A 19,086-nucleotide genomic window follows, 5' to 3' on the forward strand; every position below is an offset into this window, starting at 1 on the left:
GGTAGCGGTGCAGCTGTGCGTTATTAACGCCTAGCTTGCATTGAACACTGCTTTTGGGGAAGGGCAGGGCTTGACAACAGTCATAAAAAAATTAAAATGGATCGAGGACAAGCCTGAGAATGATCAGTTTCTCTCTGCTCTATATAAGCAATATTTCAACATTGCTTACCCGGCCGAGAGTCGGGGCAAACTGTCCGTACGTGACTGCATGTGACATGCACGGATAGTGCGTGCATGCTATCGATCATGCTATCGATCCATATAACCTTCGAAAATAAGCCAAAACGGGGATTATTTATGTCTGTTATTTGTGTCCTCTTTTTGGAAATCAAAGTGTGATCGCCCTGGAAAGACGGATGACAGCCAGCATGTGTAGTCATTTATTTTGATGCTTCTGCGCATGCGGATCATCTTGCTCAGCGCGTGTCAGACTGCGAATTAGTGCGCATGCGTAGTATTTGAACCTTTCTAGATAACGTTGTGAAGAGAACAGACAACTATAGCTGCCTATAGAGAGTAGAGACACACGGATCAAAATTGCCATATCTGTGTTTTTTGGCATGCCAGTTCAGACTGCCTCTTTAAGTATCACGCATGCGCACTAATTCGCATTCCGAAATGAAACTGACCCACAGCCGCAGGAGCATCAAAACAAATGCTGGCTCAACAGCATTCTTGGGTTATCATATTTTGATTTCCAAAAAGAGAACTCAAATAACAGACATAAATAATCCCCGTTCAGTCTTATATTCAAAGTTTATATGATTTGATAGCATGCGCACACTGCGCATGACATTCACATATACGGACAGTTTGGCCCGACTCTCTGCCGTGCAAGAAATCTTGAAATATTGCTCATTTGGAGCAAAGATAACCCCCATTTAGTTTCTTATGACTGTCGTCAAGCTCGCCTCTTCCCTAAAAGCCGCGTTTAAGCTAGGCCATAGACTTCATAATCATATTGACGGGACACATTCCCCAGACACTGCGCCACGCCTTCAAATAGGGGGCCGTCCTACACTCCGCTTCAGTCTGTCGAAGTCGGTCACAGTTATTCAACAAATGCAGCGACCCAACGCCGGATTTAGGTTGAAAAAGTACAAAAGCTGCACTGCATATAAACAGGAAGGATTGTTTCAGGAGTGATTTGTTCAAGGATTCAAGGTAAATATTTTTTTAGTACCATGCATGCGTTTTGAAACGTTGTCAAAAAAATCAATGGGAGAAATTAACCGCTATGGCATAGGCATCATAATTGGCAATATTTACCATTTAATATTATTATTTAAAATAAATGCAAACTGTCCGTTTTTTTTTTTTTGTGCTTTTATCCAAGAAACGAGACTGTTTTATGTCCATATCTATAAAGAATTCAGGGATTTAAGCATTTATTGACAATAATTTTCACCGGAAAAGCTCTGTTTACATAAGGCGGCCGCTAGCTACATTTACTAACAGACCAGCATTATACTCCGACATATTTACATATAATATTAACTGCATGTTGTTTTGTTTTGCTTGTAACCAAGAATCAAGACTGTTTTACGTCCATATCTATAAAGACTTTGGGGATTTAAACATTTATTCACAAGAATTTTCTCCGGAAAAAGCTCTTTGTTTACATATGGCGGCCGCTACTTTCCTTATTGATTAGCCTCATAGTTTGCAATATTTACATGAAATAAATGCTATACAATTCTATAAAGAATTCACGGATCTACGCATTTATTCACAAGAGTTTTCAATGGAAAAAGCCATTTTGGCAGCCCCCTTATCACAACAAAGAACTAAGACCCTATCATCATTCTTCGACATAGTTACGTAAAATAAATGCCAACTGCACTTTATTTTTCTTCTTTTCACCAAGAATCAAGACTGTTTTACGTCCATATCTGTAAAGAATTAGGGGATTTAAGCATTTATTCACAATAACTTACAACAACAAAAAAAGCTCTGTCTGTGATTCCACTCTGTCAGCTTTGACGGCCTCGCCAACAATGCAGGCCCCATATTTATTGTCCACGTGCCCCGTCAATACATTATGAAGTCTATGAGCTAGGCTAAGTTAAGCTTATTTTCAGCCTAATGAAAGCCTAGCTAGTACTTATTTTTCCCCCTTCTGTCATTTTTTGCATACAATCCTCATTAAAATATGAAAACCTATAAATGTTTGGGTGGTTTTAGTTAAAGCAGACAGTTTTTTCATCTGTGTGATTTTGACAAGGATCTGATCACATTTGGTGATTTTTATTGAAGGGAATAGGTACCGGTCTCACACACACCATATAATTGTTTGCATTAGTCTAACACATTCATCTAACTATAGATTAGGCAGACTTCACTCCGTGCCCCTGAACACAGTAAAGTGAATCACCTTATCGGTGCTCATGAGGGGGAAAAGGAAACATGGTACAGTTTCTCATAGGCACCGTCTAACTGTTTGCATTACTCGAACACACGTAATATAATTAATCAGGGAATAGTATCATTTCTCATATTTACTGTAGGACTGCACTTCTACCAACTACCATAGTTTAAAGAAACAGACACACAACACCATCTTATCACAGAAGCCCAACGTGTGCGTCACGAGCAAGATTGACGCACCAACTCTGGCAATCAGTTCTCCCGACAACAAACAAAGACAAAGACCAGCGCGCTTTTTCCTAAAACAAGTAGCGCCAGCCCGGATAAAAAAGTTGATAGCGGACGCTTGTGACGTCAAGACCAGCGTCGGTTGTTGTGGCAACCACGTCCCATCCGCGCACGAACCTAAACCGGCAACAGAGGGAAGGTCCCAAAAGCAATGCCCGGACGCACCAACTCTGGCAATCAGTTCTCCCGACAACGAACAAAGACAAAGACCCGCGAGCTTTGTCCTAAAACAAGTAGCGCCAGCCCGGATAACAAAGTTGATCGCGGGCGCTTGTGACGTCAAGACCAGCGTCGGTCGCTGTGGCAACCACGTCCCATCCGCGCACGAACCTAAACCGGCCACAGAGGGAAGGTCCCAAAGGCAATGCCCGGACGCACCAACTCTGGCAATCAGTTCTCCCGACAACAAACAAAGACAAAGACCAGTGCGCTTTGTCCTAAAACAAGTAGCGCCAGCCCGGATAACAAAGTTGATCGCGGGCGCTTGTGACGTCAAGACCAGCGTCGGTCGCTGTGGCAACCACGTCCCATCCACGCACGAACCTAGTAAAGGGAAGGTCCCAAAAAGCAATGCCCGGACACACCTTCAGCCCGGCCTCCTGCACCACGGAATTAAAAAACACTGGACACTGAGATAAGACAGATTTGCTACTCGGAAACATTTTCTATCTAGCCTTGGTTTGGATCCAGAACTGTCCCTCCGTCGTCTGTTTTTGCCTTGTTTTTTGACCATTGTCGACGAATAAATTGTCAACCTGCTGTCGGTGAGTCTTCTTCAAATTTTTGGAACGTGGAGTCAGTACAAAGGGTTAACACAGGAACGCGCAGAGTTTTGCGTCCTCCCGGTTTAGCTTGCGGGGGCGGTAAACGGCGGAGCACCATTTCTGTTCGGCTGCTGCCGTTTCCGTGCAGCTTTGTCCGGGGAGACTAAATTCCAACATGATGCAGAAATGTGAGAAATTCCAAAAGGTTCAGATACTTTTTCATACCACTGTAGATGTGAAAATCCCTGCTGCTTATAGTCCAGAGTGGCTTACACGATTTCTCGTAAAATTACAGTACTTCAATGAATTCCGAAGTGGAGTAAATGTTTTTTAAAAAGTCAAATTACAAAAACAAGGCTCTCTTGTAAGCAAATAAAGGAACGTACAGCCAGGGACTAACCGACAGTTTCCCGAAGGACTCATTGCATTCGCGTCCTCACATAGAACAGAGGGTTTAACTTTGTGTGTGTGCGTGTCCCAGCTGGTCCCTGTTCCGTGAGTTATGTGCGCATGTAACCCTGTTTGTGCGCATATGTGTGCGCCGCCGGCAGGCCGGCGGTTCTGGGCCGTCCCGTAAAGGTGATGTGTGGCGGCTATTTGGAGGCTGGACGTGGCAGGTTAGCTCACTGCAGCCCCATCATATTTTATATGGCATCTCTCTCCAGTCTTATCATATTTTATATGCCTGCAATAACAAACTGTCTGGAGGAAAAAAAATGGGCACGCCTGCCACTAGTGCACATGTGCCAGCAGTAAAAGGGAACAAAAACACACACGCACATGCCGGAGAGGCTGAGTTGCGGCCTGGTAATTGACCAATGTAGAGTCAATTGAATACTTTTACAGTAGAGGCAAAGTGAGCGAAGCCCGCAGAGTGATAACTGAGGAAATGAGGCACGGTTAATAGAAACACAGCCATTTGAGTGGGGCCACTTCAAGAAGTGCGCCAGTAGTCATTTGCTTCTATTGTCTAATTCAGCTCGGAGCCGACATCTGTCACTGTCCTGCTGCCCGCTGAACGTGCACGCATGCGCGCAAGCTTTCTCTCTCTTTTATACACACACACTCACAAATTGATATGAAGTTGAGAGAGAGCTGCTGACAATGAAAAATCATTTTAACCCCGTGAGGGAGAGTGATCACGACAAAGCACTGCAAAAACACACCTTAAAAAGAGTTAAATTCCCTTGTTTTTAGTGTATATGTACTACTTGCTTCAAGTCAATTTTACTCAAAAAAAAAAAAAAAAAGCTAGCTAAAAATAAGCTTAACATACTTATTTTAAACAATGAATTGGTATAATTAATCTTCAAAAAAAAAAGCTTTGAAATGTCAGAAAAGTTTTTAATTCAGGAATATACATTGTTCAAAACATTATTTGAAAGCAAATTTTTCTTGATTTAGGTGAAAAATGAACATTTAGATTAGGGTTGTTCTGATCATGTTTTTTTGCTCTCGATCCGATCCCGATCGTTTTAGTTTGAGTATCTGCCGATCCCGATATTTCCCGATCCGATTGCTTTTTTTTTGCTCCCGATTCAATTCCAATCATTGCCGATACTTTTTCCCGATCATATACATTTTGGCAATGCATTAAGAAAAAAATGAAAAAAACTCAGACGAATATATACATTCAACATACAGTACATAAATACTGTATTTGTTTATTATGACAATAAATCCTCAAGATAGCATTTACATTATTAACATTCTTTCTGTGAGAGGGATCCACGGATAGAAAGACTTGTAATTCTTAAAGGATAAATGTGACTTTGTATATTGTGACTAAATATTGCCATCTAGTGGATTTGTTGAGCTTTCAGTAAATGACACTGTAGCCATTTAACTTCTGCCCAAATGCATGATGGGAGGTGCAACCATGACTGTGCGTATTGGCACCAATTGATAGATCTTCTCTGCGTTAGGAAATAGCACAGAGTGTTAAGATAAAGATCAACAACTACTTTTCTTCCCCACATTGCTTCCAACAATATTTCTAAATGTTGAGAGAGGAATTTTAGGCTTTAGCCAATTTAAAAAAGGTGCCAAAGGCTGCCAAAATACACTCTACACATTATACGCTGCATATTAGCTCTATATATATATATAGGTAAATCGGTGCCATTACAGGTTGAATGCGATAATGCGTGAGTGGGTCGTGTAGCGCATGCGTTAAATATTTTAACGTGATTAATTAAAAATAAATTAATTATGGCCCTAATTTAAGCCAAAACTAAAGACTCTGGATGAGTGTAAGACATTTTGTCTGTAACCTTAAATACAATTAGAAAACGAATAAAAAAAAAATATATATATATTAAAAAAAGGCATGTCCGATATTTTTTTTGCCGATTCTGATACTTTGAAAATGACATGATCGGACCCGATCAGCCGATCGATCGGAACATCTTTAGTTTAGATGTATGGGGTTAAAAAGAACAAACATATTTAATTAAAGCAACACTAGGAAGTAGTCGTATTACTTAAAGTACCGTATTTTCCGCACTATAAGGCGTACCTAAAAGCCTTAAATTTTCTCAAAAGCCGACAGGGCGCCTTATAATCCGGTGTGCCTTATATATGAATCAATACTGAGCCGCAACAGTTTTTTTTTTTTTTTTTTTTTTTTTCATACAAATTTGCTTACAAAATTGCACCATTATAATAAGAAAACCACAAATAACACTCTCCATCATAATATACAAAATCTTAGTGGCTTGCCACGTTTGTATTCACCTTGAACCGCATGTCCAAACTGTTGTTTTCTTCACTGACCAATTATAAATCTACATTTTGGGACCAAAAAGACAAAAAATTCCCCAAAAAGTTGAATAAATAGTTTTATATTTCAACATAAGCAGCAGGTATAGTCATAGGCGTTATTGGCCTTTATACGTGCTCTGGTCAAATACAGTGCATACATTGCAAAACAGTGGAAAAATTATAACCCATGTAACACAAAAAGGGTGACTGTGGAAAAGAAAAAAGTTCCCCTCCACTATGTGATATCAATGTTGCACTACATGTTTTATCTTGCTGTTGTGTTGCTGTTTTGTTGACATTCCCTATAGCGCAGCACCGTCTAATGGATGCATAAAATAACCCCAGCCTCTACTGTAGCGTTTATTCTGTGCGCCTTATCGTGCGGTGCGCCTTATATATGGAAAAGTTTTTAAATACAGTATGTCATTCATTGAAGGTGCGCCTTATAATCCGGTGCGCCTTATAGTGTGGAAAATATGGTAAGTGGAATAGTCTGATTAATCTGTCAACTAGTCTTTTACACTCAAAAGAAGTTGGAGAAAAATATTTGACTACATTTAAGACAAATTTGCAAAGTGGACGAGTATTCAATAGTTTCCAAGTTGCAAGTGAAATTAAAAAGATGTGAGCAAGTATGAATATGGCGGAAAACACAGACAAGACTGAAAAAGCAGTTTCTGCTCTTGCACTCCTCTTTAAAATAAACTGCTGTATTTTAAGCCAAAAGAACTTGTGTTTGATAGAACAATATGCTGCCATAGCAGATTCATGGCGCATTAAGCCCCCGAACTATTTTTTTATTTGTCCGTTTTACCCTGGAGACCCCCGTTTACTGACACCGTGCAACCCCTTTTGTTTCAACCAAGCCATATATAAAGTAGTAATAATTAAGTAGTAATTATATTATTCAAGATGTCTCATTTTTAGCTAAGAATCATTTATTGATGTCTAAAATTTTGTTTTAAAAAAATGACTTTAAAAATTATTCACTCGCATATTTTAAACTTTTAAACAAATTACGTCATATTGAAAAAAAAAATGCTGTCTGTAAAAAAGTCAAGATATCTACCTCATAACTATCACTTAATTGTATTTTTTTTTTGGTTACTGTCGCATTTTCCCCGATATTTTAGATAATAACCAATCCAAACAGAAAAATTGAGGGGGAAAAAAAAAAACATTTTAAAGGGTAAATATATGAAAAATATAATCTAAACCACTCCTTGATGTCTGCGATTTCTGCATTGCGACCCTTGTTATATTACCGTGTTTCACCCATAAAATCCCCCAAAAATCTGGCTGTGGCCATTCACAGCTGTGTCTTGACAGCTGTGAATATCTTGTTAAAATCATGGCGTCTTTAATTATGCTCTCGCCTCCAATTAGGGTTTTGCTGTTTAAAATTTGATTTTTTAAAATGGCCTCCTGTTTAAATTTTTTCTTACCCCATGAAATTGAGATTTGAAGCTTTCCGATGATGTATCACAAATGCATATAGGACAATTATGAAATTTGGCCAAATTGAGGGTCTCAGAGCGGAACTTCAAGTCACCTGAGTGTTTTCTGCCATATTTTTTTCTAAAATACAAAGAAATGTAATTAATACAAAGTTAAAAACTAAATGAAATTAAAATGAATTAACAACATAAATATACATGGTTGCGGCTATAAGAAACACTAATTTATTTCACAGCATTTAACTCATCGCCCACCATTGATAAGAATAGACGTCCAATTCATTTAAACTGGGAAGACTGGTAGTGAATACTCATGTTTCAGTGCCATTGACAGGGCTAGACGTCCAATCCATTTTGACTGGGAGGGGCGAATGAGCGACTGTTCCCAGTCAAAAATTGTATTGGACATCTAGTCCTGTCATTGGCAGCCAGTGAGTTGGGTTAAAAAAACAATAAAATAAAAAATTAAGCTTTGAAATGCCAGAAATGTTCTTAATTCAAGAATATATATTGTTCAAAACATTATATGAAAGCTTTTTTTTCTTGATTTAGGTGAAAAACTAGCAACTTTTACATGTATATAGTGTTAAGAAGTGGTAAGAAGTGGTAAGAAGAGATAGTCATATTTACTTTAAGTGGAATAATCTGATGGATTAATCTGTTAACTTGTTTTAAGACTCAAAACAAGATAGAGAAAAATCTTTTTAAGACATTATAAATTTGCAGTGTGGACAAATGTTCAGGACCTTTAACCCTTAATGGAGCAAGTGTACTATATGATAATTAAAACCATGTTTGAAATTAAGTGTGTATATATATATATATATATATATATATATATATATATGCACTGTATATATACATATTTTTTTCTAAAATACAAAGTAATTTAATGAATACAATGTTAACAAATGAAATTGAAATGAATTAACATAAATACACATGCTTGCAGCTACACTAAACACTAAACCAATTTCATTTCATAGCATTTAACTAGCATTGCTTGCTATTGACAAGGATACACGTCCAATTCATTTAAACTGGGAAGACTGGCGGTGAATGCTCATATTTCAGTGCCATTGACAGCGCTAAATGTCCAATCCATTTTGACTGGGAGGGGTGACCGAACAACTGTTCCCAGTCAAAATTGGATTGGACATCCAGTGCCGTCAATGGAAGCCAATGAGTTGGGTTTAAAATCAAAATTAATGAGTGAAAGCATTAATAAAATTCATTTAGATCAGGACTAAATGGAAAAAAATGTCATACTTTTGAGACAGTCTCACACATACGGCTGAATGATTTCATTAACTCACTTGCATGAATGTTTAAATGAGTTTTTACACCCAAAATACTTATAAAAATTTAATCAAGTATTTTCCCTAACAAATATTGGTGAAGTAAAACAAACACACACATCAAATACTAAGAGTTTGAGGCATTTGTAATGCAACATTTGCAAAGTTGCAAAGAAAAAAGTGACTGAAAGCGTAGAAAGAGTGAGAAAATAAGTTAAAGAGCTATATGTGTGTGAGCGCACACATGCATGGGGGGGTCTTCTTACCTGGGGCAGATAGAGGAAGGCAGGGGGACATTGCAGAGAATGGGGTAACATCCCGCTCCCGGACAGCAGAACACAGCCAGAGTTTGCCATAGAGCACAGCATGTGAAGACGGGACACCTTACTCATAGAGACTATTGACACCTCTTTTTGCAGATGCACTGCTCTGTCTGTCTATCCTTTCACCTCTCAACCTCTCGTCCCCTCCCTCGCTCTCTCTCAGCGGCGGCGGTGGCGGCGACGCACGGGCAGACGCTTACTACTTCGGCGGATGCAGACGAGGGATGCCCGCACGCGCAGATGAAACTCCGAACGGTGGAGAGCGCTGCGTAAAAGTGTTTTCACGGGGGGAAGTGGTGTGAAGTGTGGGCAAAGTGGTGCTTCTGCTTCTATTCTTCTCCCCTCTGTTTACTTTGAGAAAGAGGTGGAGAAGCCAGGGCATGCAAATTGGAAAGGGAGGGAGGCTGAGACAAGAGAAGAGGAGGGAGGCGGGGCAAAGAAGGCTTGGGAGGTCCTTAAGGGAAGGAGATTGGAGAAAAGATGCAAGGCTGGGAGGGTTTGGAAGATGGAGAGAGAGACAGTCTCCCTTGGTCAAATTTTTAGCCAATACAGTATGAAAAAGTATCTGAACCTTTTGGAATTTCTCACATTTCTGCATAAAATCACCATCAAATGTGATCTGATATTTGTCAAAATCACACCGATGAAAATACAGTGTCTGCTTTAACTAAAACCACCCAAACATTTATAGGTTTTCATATTTTAATGAGGATAGCATGCAAACACTGACAAAAGGGGGAAAATAAGTAGGTGAACCCTCTGCCTAAGGAGACTAAGAGCAATTGAAAACAATTTTCACCAAACAATTTAAGTCAGGTGTGTGTCTAATCACTGATGAGTGCTTTGTCAGTGTTGGAATTCACCCCCCCGGCCAAGAAGCACGGAAAACGGCAACAGCCGAACGAAGTGGTGCGCCGCTGCTTAACGCTTCCGTGCGCCAACCGGGAGGGCGGATATTCCAAGCGTTCACTCCCTGTGTTAACCCTTTGTACTGACTCCATGTCCAAAAGTTTGAAGAAGACTCACCGAAAGCAGGTTAACAATTTATTCGTCGACAATGGTCAAAAAAACGAGGCAAAAACAGACGACGGAGGAACAATGCTAAATCCAAAACAAGGCTACATTAAAAAGTTTCCGAGCAGCGAATCTGTTATCTCAGTGTCCAGTGTTTTTTTTTTTAAGTCCTTGGTGGAGTAGGCCAGGCTGAAGGTGTGGCTCAGTGTTGTTTCGGGACCATAACTCTGTGGCAAGTTAGGTTCGTCCGTGGATGGGACGTGGTTGCCACAGTGACCGACGCTGGTCTTGACGTCCCAAGCGCCCGCTATCAACTTTGTTATCCGGGCTGACTCTACTTGTTTTAGGACAAAGCGCGCTGCTCTTTGTCCTTATTGTGGCCAGGAGAACTGATTGCGATGGTTGGTTTGTCACTCTTGCTCATGACGCACACGTTGGGCTTCTGTGATAAGATGGCGTTGTGTATCTATTCTGTTTCTTCAAACTATGGTGTGCTATTTATTTTATATTAGGTGTGTTTAGAGTAGTTCAGTCCTACAGTAAATATGAAAAAAGATACTATTCCCTGATTAACCATATTACGTGTGTTCGAGTAATGCAGCAAACAGACTGTGCCTACGAGAAACGATACCATTTCTTCCATTTCCCCATCATTAGCCCCGATAAGGTGATTCACTTTACTGTGTTCAAGGGCATGAAGTAAAGTCTGGCAAAACTATAGTTAGATGAATGTCTTAGACTAATGCAAACAATTATACGGTGTGTGTATGAACTGTACCTATTCCCTTCATCAGGAAAGTTCACTTTTGAAACCCAAGACAAGTATCAATCAATAGCTCAAATGAGAGAAAAGAATGACTCAGCCAAGGATTGCCTGCTTCGAAGACTTTACAAACAAGATATATATCAAGGGTACTGTCAGGGAAATTCAAGTTTGAACTCCAAGACAAGTGTTACCTCGATAGCTCGATTAGAGAAATGATTACGACCAACCAAAGATTGCCTGCTTCGAAGGCTTTATGAACATGATATATCAAGGGTACAAAATGATGTGATTCAGCCAGGAGCTGTGATCACCCCAGAAGTACAAAGAAGTACAATAGAGGCTGGACATTTATACTGTTGAAAGGGCATTACCCAAGGATGCTTACTGTGAAACAATACCTATGAAAACAAAAGTGAAACTTAAGTATCAACTCTGGTGGTTTTCCACAGAAAAACATCTCCAGCAAGGGAAAAAAAACAGCTCAAGTTATGACCTTGAACACCGGCTCTGGCTAGAAAAAAAATAAGCTTAGTCTGATAAGCCACAGTCGCTCATTGTATTCATTCAGGGTATATTGGAAAACACAGGAACATAACAGTCCAATTTGGGTATATTGTGATACAATCAACAATAGTCCAGGCTATGGGAAGGCACACTCAAACAGGTTAATATAACAATGATGCTCTATGCTACAATGTTCTCATGCAAGCATAAAATATGATGTATAATGGTTGAGTTTTAAGCATGAATAAAATTCTCTTACAGGTACAAAATGATGTGATCCAGACAAGTGCTGTGACCATGCAGAAGTACAAGGAGATAATACAAGTCAAGCCTCCACTAGTATATACTGAAGAAAGGGCGTTACCTAGGCTTACTATGAAACGATACTTACTATGAAAGCAGAAATGAAACTTGTTATAGCCCACCTCTGGTGATTTGCCACAGAAAAACAATATTGAGTTACGACCTTAAGTAGTAGCTCGAGCTGGTAAAAGAAGGAGTCAAATCAGATAAGGCAGCCAACAGATGTGCTCGTTTAATGTTCGCAAAAAGGCACTTGGACACTCCACAGAAGTTTTTGCAAAATACTTTGTGGACAGATGAAACCAAATTTGAATTGTTAGGGAGTAACACAATGTCATGTGTGAAGGAAAAATTGAACAGCTCACCAACATCAACACCTCATCCCCACCATGAAGCATGGTGGAGGGAGCATCATGATTTGGCGATGTTTTGCTGCCTCAGGGCCTGGGCAACTTGCAATCATTAATGGAAAAATAAACTCAAAAGTTCATCAAGATGTTTTGCAGGAAAACCTGAGGCCATCAGTCAGACAATGGAAGCTAAAAAGAGGATGGATACTGCAACAAGACAATGATCCACAACACAGAAGTTAATCAACTTCGGAATAGTTTCAGAAGAACAAAATACACGTTTTGGAGTGGCCAAGTCAAAGTTCAGACTTGAACCCCATTGAGATAATTTGGCATGACCTAAAGACAGCGATTTGTGCCAGACATCCCATGAATCTGATTGAACTACAGAAGTTTTGTAGAGACGAATGGGGCAAGAGTAGTCCTGATCAATGTGCTAGACAATCTGCAGCTACAGGAAGCGCCTGGTTGAAGTTAATGCTGCCCAAGGATGGGCACACAATATTAAATGTGATGGTTCACTTATTTTTTCACCCTTCTGTCATTGTTTGCATACTATCCTCATTAAAATATAAAAACCTATAAATGTTTGGGTTGTTTTAGTTTAAGCAGACACTTTTCATCAGTGTGAATTTGACAAACATCAGATCACATTTGATAGTGATTTTATGCAGAAATGTGAGAAATTCCAAAAGGTTCAGATACTTTTTCATACCGCTGTATCATAACAAAAGTTACATGCATACATTACCATATGAAGGAGACTTAAAACTAGACGAAGACAAACACCTTTTGAGATGACTAAAATATGACTAAGACTGAAGGAGACAGTACCTTTTCTCGTAAGCACCGTCTAACTGTTGCACTCTAACACACTTAATATAATCAATCAGGGAACAGTTTATATTACTCTAACACACCTAATATAAAATAAATAGTACTTAGACCAGGGGTTCCCAACCTATTCCACTAAGGCACACTGTGGGTGCAGGATTTCATTCTTACCAAACAAGATGACAACACTTTTTCCCCAATCTGGTGTTTTACAAGTGCAATCAGTTGATTGCAGTCAGGTGTGGCTTGTTTTAGCAGAAGCCTCATTGGTTCAACTGTCTCTGCTGGATCGGCTGGAACAAAAACCAGGACCCACAGTGTGCCTTGAGGACTGGGTTGAAAACCCCTGACTTAGACCATAGTTTAAGGAAAACAAGCAGCATATAGGGCATAAGACAGGGGTGGGCAAACCGGTCCTCGAGGGCCGCAGTGGGTCCTGGTCTTTGTTCCAACTGATCCAGCACAGACAGTTTAACCAATGAGGTTTCAGTGGAACCAAGAAGCACCTGACTACAATCAACTGATTGCACTTGTAAGAAACCAGGTTGGTGAAAGGCTGTTCTCATGATGGGTATGAACAAAAACCCGCACCCACTGCGGCCCTTTCTGGAATAGTTTGCCCACCCATGGCATAAGAGATACATGACGCCTTCTTATCACGGAAGCCCAACGTGTACGTCATGAGCAAGATTGACGCTCCAACTCTCGCAATCAGTTCTCCTGGGCACTCCAGGACAAAGAGCAGGGCCTCTGTCCTAAAACAAGTAGCACCGGAAAACACCCTCGCCCAACCAGGATAACAAGTTGATAGCGCGGGCGCCTTGGACGTCAAGACCTGCGTCGGTCGCCGTGGCAACCACGTCTCAGCCGCGAAGGATGACGCACGAACCTGACCGCCCAAACCTGCCACAGAGGGATGATCCCAAGACAACACCCAGCCACGCCTTCAGCGAGCAAGATTGATGCTGACAAGCCCACGTCTGCCCCACCAATTCTCGCAGTCAGTTCTCCCAGACAGTCCAGAATAAATGGCGGGACGCCCTGTCCCCACACAAGGAACACAGCTTATAGACTATATAAAAAAACATTTTAAAAAAGAATTGCTTTTCGCAGGTTTATGGCATAATAGCCATCTCTTGGAATAAAGGCATCTCTCAAATAATTAACTGACGCACGCACGCACACACATATCCGAGCACTAATGCAACAGCCTAATTTAATTTATTCCTCAGTTGTGTAGAGCAGGGGTTCCCAACCTATTCCACTAAGGCACACTGTGGGTGCAGGATTTCATTCTTACCAAACAAGATGACAACACTTTTTCCCCAATCTGGTGTTTTACAAGTGCAATCAGTTGATTGCAGTCAGGTGTGGCTTGTTTTAGCAGAAGCCTCATTGGTTCAACTGTCTCTGCTGGATCGGCTGGAACAAAAACCAGGACCCACAGTGTGCCTTGAGGACTGGGTTGAAAACCCCTGGTGTAGAGAATGCCCAATATCCAAGACTCCAAGAGCCCCTTTTACGCTCGGGTGGCAAAATCCACAACCCTCGTTGCCCTGACAACAGTAACTTCCGAATCCTCATGTCCAATCCTCAAACGGACAATAATCCTAAACAACGCCTAAACACACACTTCTTCCCTCTGTGCTGTAGGATTGCTGTCGTTTCAGAATAAAATTGTCAACTTGTGTTTCGAAGCCTTTTTCCAGCTTTCATAATGGAGTCAGTACTAGGGGTATGAGCCTAAGGTGAACGCGTGGAGTTTGGCCTTTTGCCCAGGTTTTCGGAGTCTCGCCGGCCCGGGTTGTTGGATCTGCGCCAGCTCGGGTCCGGTGGTTTGGCTGGCGTCATTCCGTCAATCTGGCTAGGAGGTCAGATTCCTTCAAGACTAATAAGTACAATCATTCAAAAGACTAAGACAAAAATTAAAAGGGCTGCCAGAAACAACACTGATCAGTACAATACATTATCGGCCGATACCACATAGGAATCGGTATCGGGAACCAAAAATGGTATTGTTGCAACACGCCCAGAGGCGTAGCAAGGGTCCCCGGGGGCCCCAGGCAACAAGCAACATGGGGCCCTTCGAGCGTGTGCAAGTAAGGGGGACAGTTGGACTTGGAGCAATAGCATATTTAATAAAAGTCTAATAACGCCTCGCTCTCATAGAGCGCTTTTTAGGACACTCAAAGTGCCCCCCGCATTATTCATTCACTCAACGCTCAGTGGATGTAAGCTTCTATTGTAAACACAGCTGCCCTAGGGGGGGACTGACACCTTCTGAAAAAATTCCCAGATGAAAATATGTGTGTATGTTGATTCTAAACACTGATTTTATGTTTAAGGTAACATCTTTATGTATGAAGAAACGCTAGCATGCTGCAATGCTGTTAGCATACGCTTTCAAGCGAGTTACAACAAGTCAAGGCAGTTAATTGGTTTAGGACACAAAAATACTACCACTACTACTAGTCTGCAGTGCTTCTACTACTTTACACAGACTCATATGGATGTACAGGTGGCCGTCCTCTGCTCGAAATGCGCACCTTACGCCTATTCTCGCTCCCAGAATACACAGCACTTGTGACGTAGGAGAATAACAGGACTGGTTGCTATGGGAACTTACGCATACCCAAGGAACCTTGCTAAAAGGAGTATTAAAATTGCTAATAAAATCGTTTAGGATTATTTTAGATGCATAAATGTTATATTTTTCTTATAGAGTATTTGACGAGGAATATGATAGACCCATTAATAGACTTTTTTGGAACAATAACCATTTCTTTAAGTAGTCACATGAATAATGAGGTGGCCTGGGAAAATCCCCTTCAAACAACTCGGCAAGGACTTTCCAGAGAATACTTGGTGAGTCACTCTTGTAACAATCATGTAGTATTAAGAGCTGATTGAATTTTCTTAAACATGTACGTGACATGGTTAGTGCTGATTGGGAATAATAACAGAATCGTTAGATAATCTGCCAAATGATTCCATGGTATTGAAACCTGGGCCGGCGCTAGCTATTTTGGTGCCCTAGGCATAAATGCTTTGTGGTGCCCCCCCCAACGATAGAAATGAACAATATCTGAACATTTGTCAGTATTGCTTTATTTTACGAAATAACTTAGTTTTCAACAGTAATATTTCACAAAAATTCACATTCACAAATGTTTCACAAACTGTCAAACCAAACAAAAACAAAATGAAAAAAAAAAAGATAAATAATAATAATTAAGTCTTTATATATATATATATATAAAAAACTACCAATGGCTCCAAATACTCAAATAAAACTAAATAATTTAAAATAAAAATAATAAATTCCTCAACTATTTACAAATAAACATCTATAAATGAATGGTAAATAATGAACTTTAATTACAAACATTAAAGTGCAAGAATCAGTTGTTAGTGGCCCTGTAAAGTTTTATTTTAAATATTATGTATTATTATTACAATTGCTATTTTTTAGGATTTTTTACAAACTTGAATTTTTTTTTTTTGGTGCCCCTTCAGGCAGTTGGTGCCCTACGCGCAGTGCATGTTATGCGTATGCGAAGCACCGTGTCTGATTGAAACACTCCCTACACTTGTCGCTGTGACAGTGCAGTAAAGCTGCGTGTGCTAAATCTGGGGGGCCCTGCTGGCTGGGAGCCCTAGGCAGTTGCCTGGTTTGCCTAATGGGACGCGATGCCTCTGAACACGTGTAGTACACTCTTCTCAAAATTACCCAAGCATACCGGCTATCGAGAGAAAAAACAATCTATAGAATGCTCAATATAGTTGATCCTAAATACATTCATTCTCTTGTAAATCAATTTAGTTACAACGAGATTAAGATGATGATGATCTTAATGCTACGAGAGCCTTTGCAAGCAGCTGCTTATAGGCTTTGTTCAATCAAAAAAAAAGCTTTTTCCAGGTTTGAGGCATAATAGCCATCTCTTGAAATAAAGGCATCTCTCAAATAATTAACAGACGCACGCACGCACACACATCCGAGCGCTAATGCAACAGCTTAATTTAATTTATAGCTCAGTTGCGTAGAGGATATTTTCCTTTAAGCGAGGCATTTCCCCAGAAAGAAAAGAGATAATGGCTGAATAATGAGATATAGTGTGGTAGGATATGCATCCCCCACACACACACTCACTCTCATCCTCCTCCATCCCAAATTCTGTCCACCTGCGGGACCTCGGTGAAAGCCTGCAATAGTTTATCTCTAATTTGATGTTATGTGTGACGGTTGGTGCACTACGACACAGGCGAAATGATTATGTTTCACACGGCATCTGTCTTTTACGCACCTCTTCTGTTGAAGGAGGGGGAGGGAGGGCCGAGACGAAGCGAGCTGCACACAAGGGATCCGACGACGGAGGGAAAAATAAGAGCAAACCGATTCTTTATTTTCCCATGTTCAAACACTTTGCTTTCAACAGATGGAAAGTAAAAACAATTTTCTTTGAGCGGCGCAATAGATTTACACATTACAATATACTGCGTTGTTTTTTTTAAATGAATAAAAGGTTAGAAATGAAGACGGAAGTTATATATTTGTATACACACACACTCACACACACAGACTCTGTTCAATGTTCACTGACAGTTTTGTTTTCCAAGAAAAGTTAAAAAGTTAAAAATATATAACAATAATAATAATGCCCTGGATTTATATAGAGCTTTTTTGAAGACACTTTACATTGCATTGTTCTTTAACTCTGCACTCGATGGTGGTAAGCTCAGGGGCCCTGCCAGGGATTTTGGGCCCCATGAAAAGATATTACTTTGGGCCCCACCACCAGTGCCGGGGGACACACACACATTTAGAGTATCAAATAAGTAATTTCCTTCATTCTGGTGAATCTTTACACACTAATTTTTGCATTTTTTGTATTAATTTAAGATGAAAATATATCTATGTAAACATACTGCGTATAGAGCAATAATGAATAGACTTATCTATATAAAAATGTACTAAAGGCCATCTTTACAATTTAAATATATTTTTATTAGGGCTATCAAAATTATCGCGTTAACGGGCGGTAATTAATTTTTTAAATCACGTTAAAATATTTAACGCAATTAACGCACGTGCCCCGCTCAAACAGATCAAACAGCACAGTGCAATGCCAACTTGCTACTTGTGTTTTTTTTTAGTTTTGTCGCCCTCTGCTGGCGCTTGGGTGCGACTGATTTTATGGGCTTAAGCACCCATGAGCATTGTGTAATTATTGACATTAACAATGGCGAGCTATTTGTTTATTTTTTTGATTGAAAATTTTACAAATTTTAATAAAACGAAAACATTAAGAGGGGTTTTAATATAAAATTTCTATAACTTGTACTAACATTTATCGTTTAAGAACTACAAGTCTTTCTATCCATGGATCGCTTTAACAGAATGTTAATACTGTTAATGCAATCTTTTTGATTTATTGTTATAATAAACAAATACAGTACTTATGTACCGTATGTTGAATGTATATATCCATCTTGTGTCTTATCTTTCCATTCTAAAAATAATTTACAGAAAAATATGGCATATTATATTGAATTGCGATTAATTTGTAAACTGTAATTAACTTGATTAAAAATTGTAATCGTTTGACAGCCGTAATTTTTATTAGAAATACTCTAAAAGCAAATACCATAATGAATGACTTAGAATAAATGTCTTGTTTAACTTGGGTTTCGTCTTCCATGCTTCCTCTTTCATCCTACCCCAGACATGCTCAATGATGTTCATGTCTGGTGACTGGGCTGGCCAGTCCTGGAGGATCTTGATCTTCTTTGCCTTGAGGAACTTTGAGGTAGAGATTGAAATATGCGATGGAGCACCATCCTGTTGCAGAATGTGTCCCTTTTTATGGTTAGGAATGTAAAAGGCAGCAAAGATATGTTGATATTTCAGACTATGTTGCCTTCCACCCTGCAGATCTCTCTCCCACCCCCATACTGGATGTAACCCCAGACCATGATTTTGCCACCGCCAAATTTCACTGTTTTCTGAGTGAATCTCAGATCCATGCGGGCTCCAGTAGGTCTCCTGCAATAT

The 19,086-nt window shown here is 40.0% G+C and overlaps 1 protein-coding gene across 12 annotated transcripts in view; it reads right to left on the minus strand.

Moving 5' to 3' along the window:
- The window catches only part of rbfox3a (RNA binding fox-1 homolog 3a), a 597,184-nt gene that overhangs the window by 215,890 nt on the left and 362,208 nt on the right, over positions 1-19,086 (minus strand). The window contains exon 1 of one of the 12 annotated variants that reach the window (XM_057825685.1): positions 9,204-9,892. The exons of 10 other annotated variants lie outside the window; for them this stretch is intronic. In XM_057825685.1, the coding sequence (XP_057681668.1) occupies positions 9,204-9,329 (126 nt within the window). In that variant the 5' untranslated portion in view covers positions 9,330-9,892. Of the gene's footprint in view, positions 1-9,203; positions 9,893-19,086 lie in introns of those variants that run through there. One more of the 12 variants, XM_057825687.1, reaches the window with a different exon arrangement.

Source organism: Corythoichthys intestinalis, chromosome 21, assembly GCF_030265065.1.
Source record: "Corythoichthys intestinalis isolate RoL2023-P3 chromosome 21, ASM3026506v1, whole genome shotgun sequence".
NCBI lineage: Eukaryota > Metazoa > Chordata > Actinopteri > Syngnathiformes > Syngnathidae > Corythoichthys > Corythoichthys intestinalis.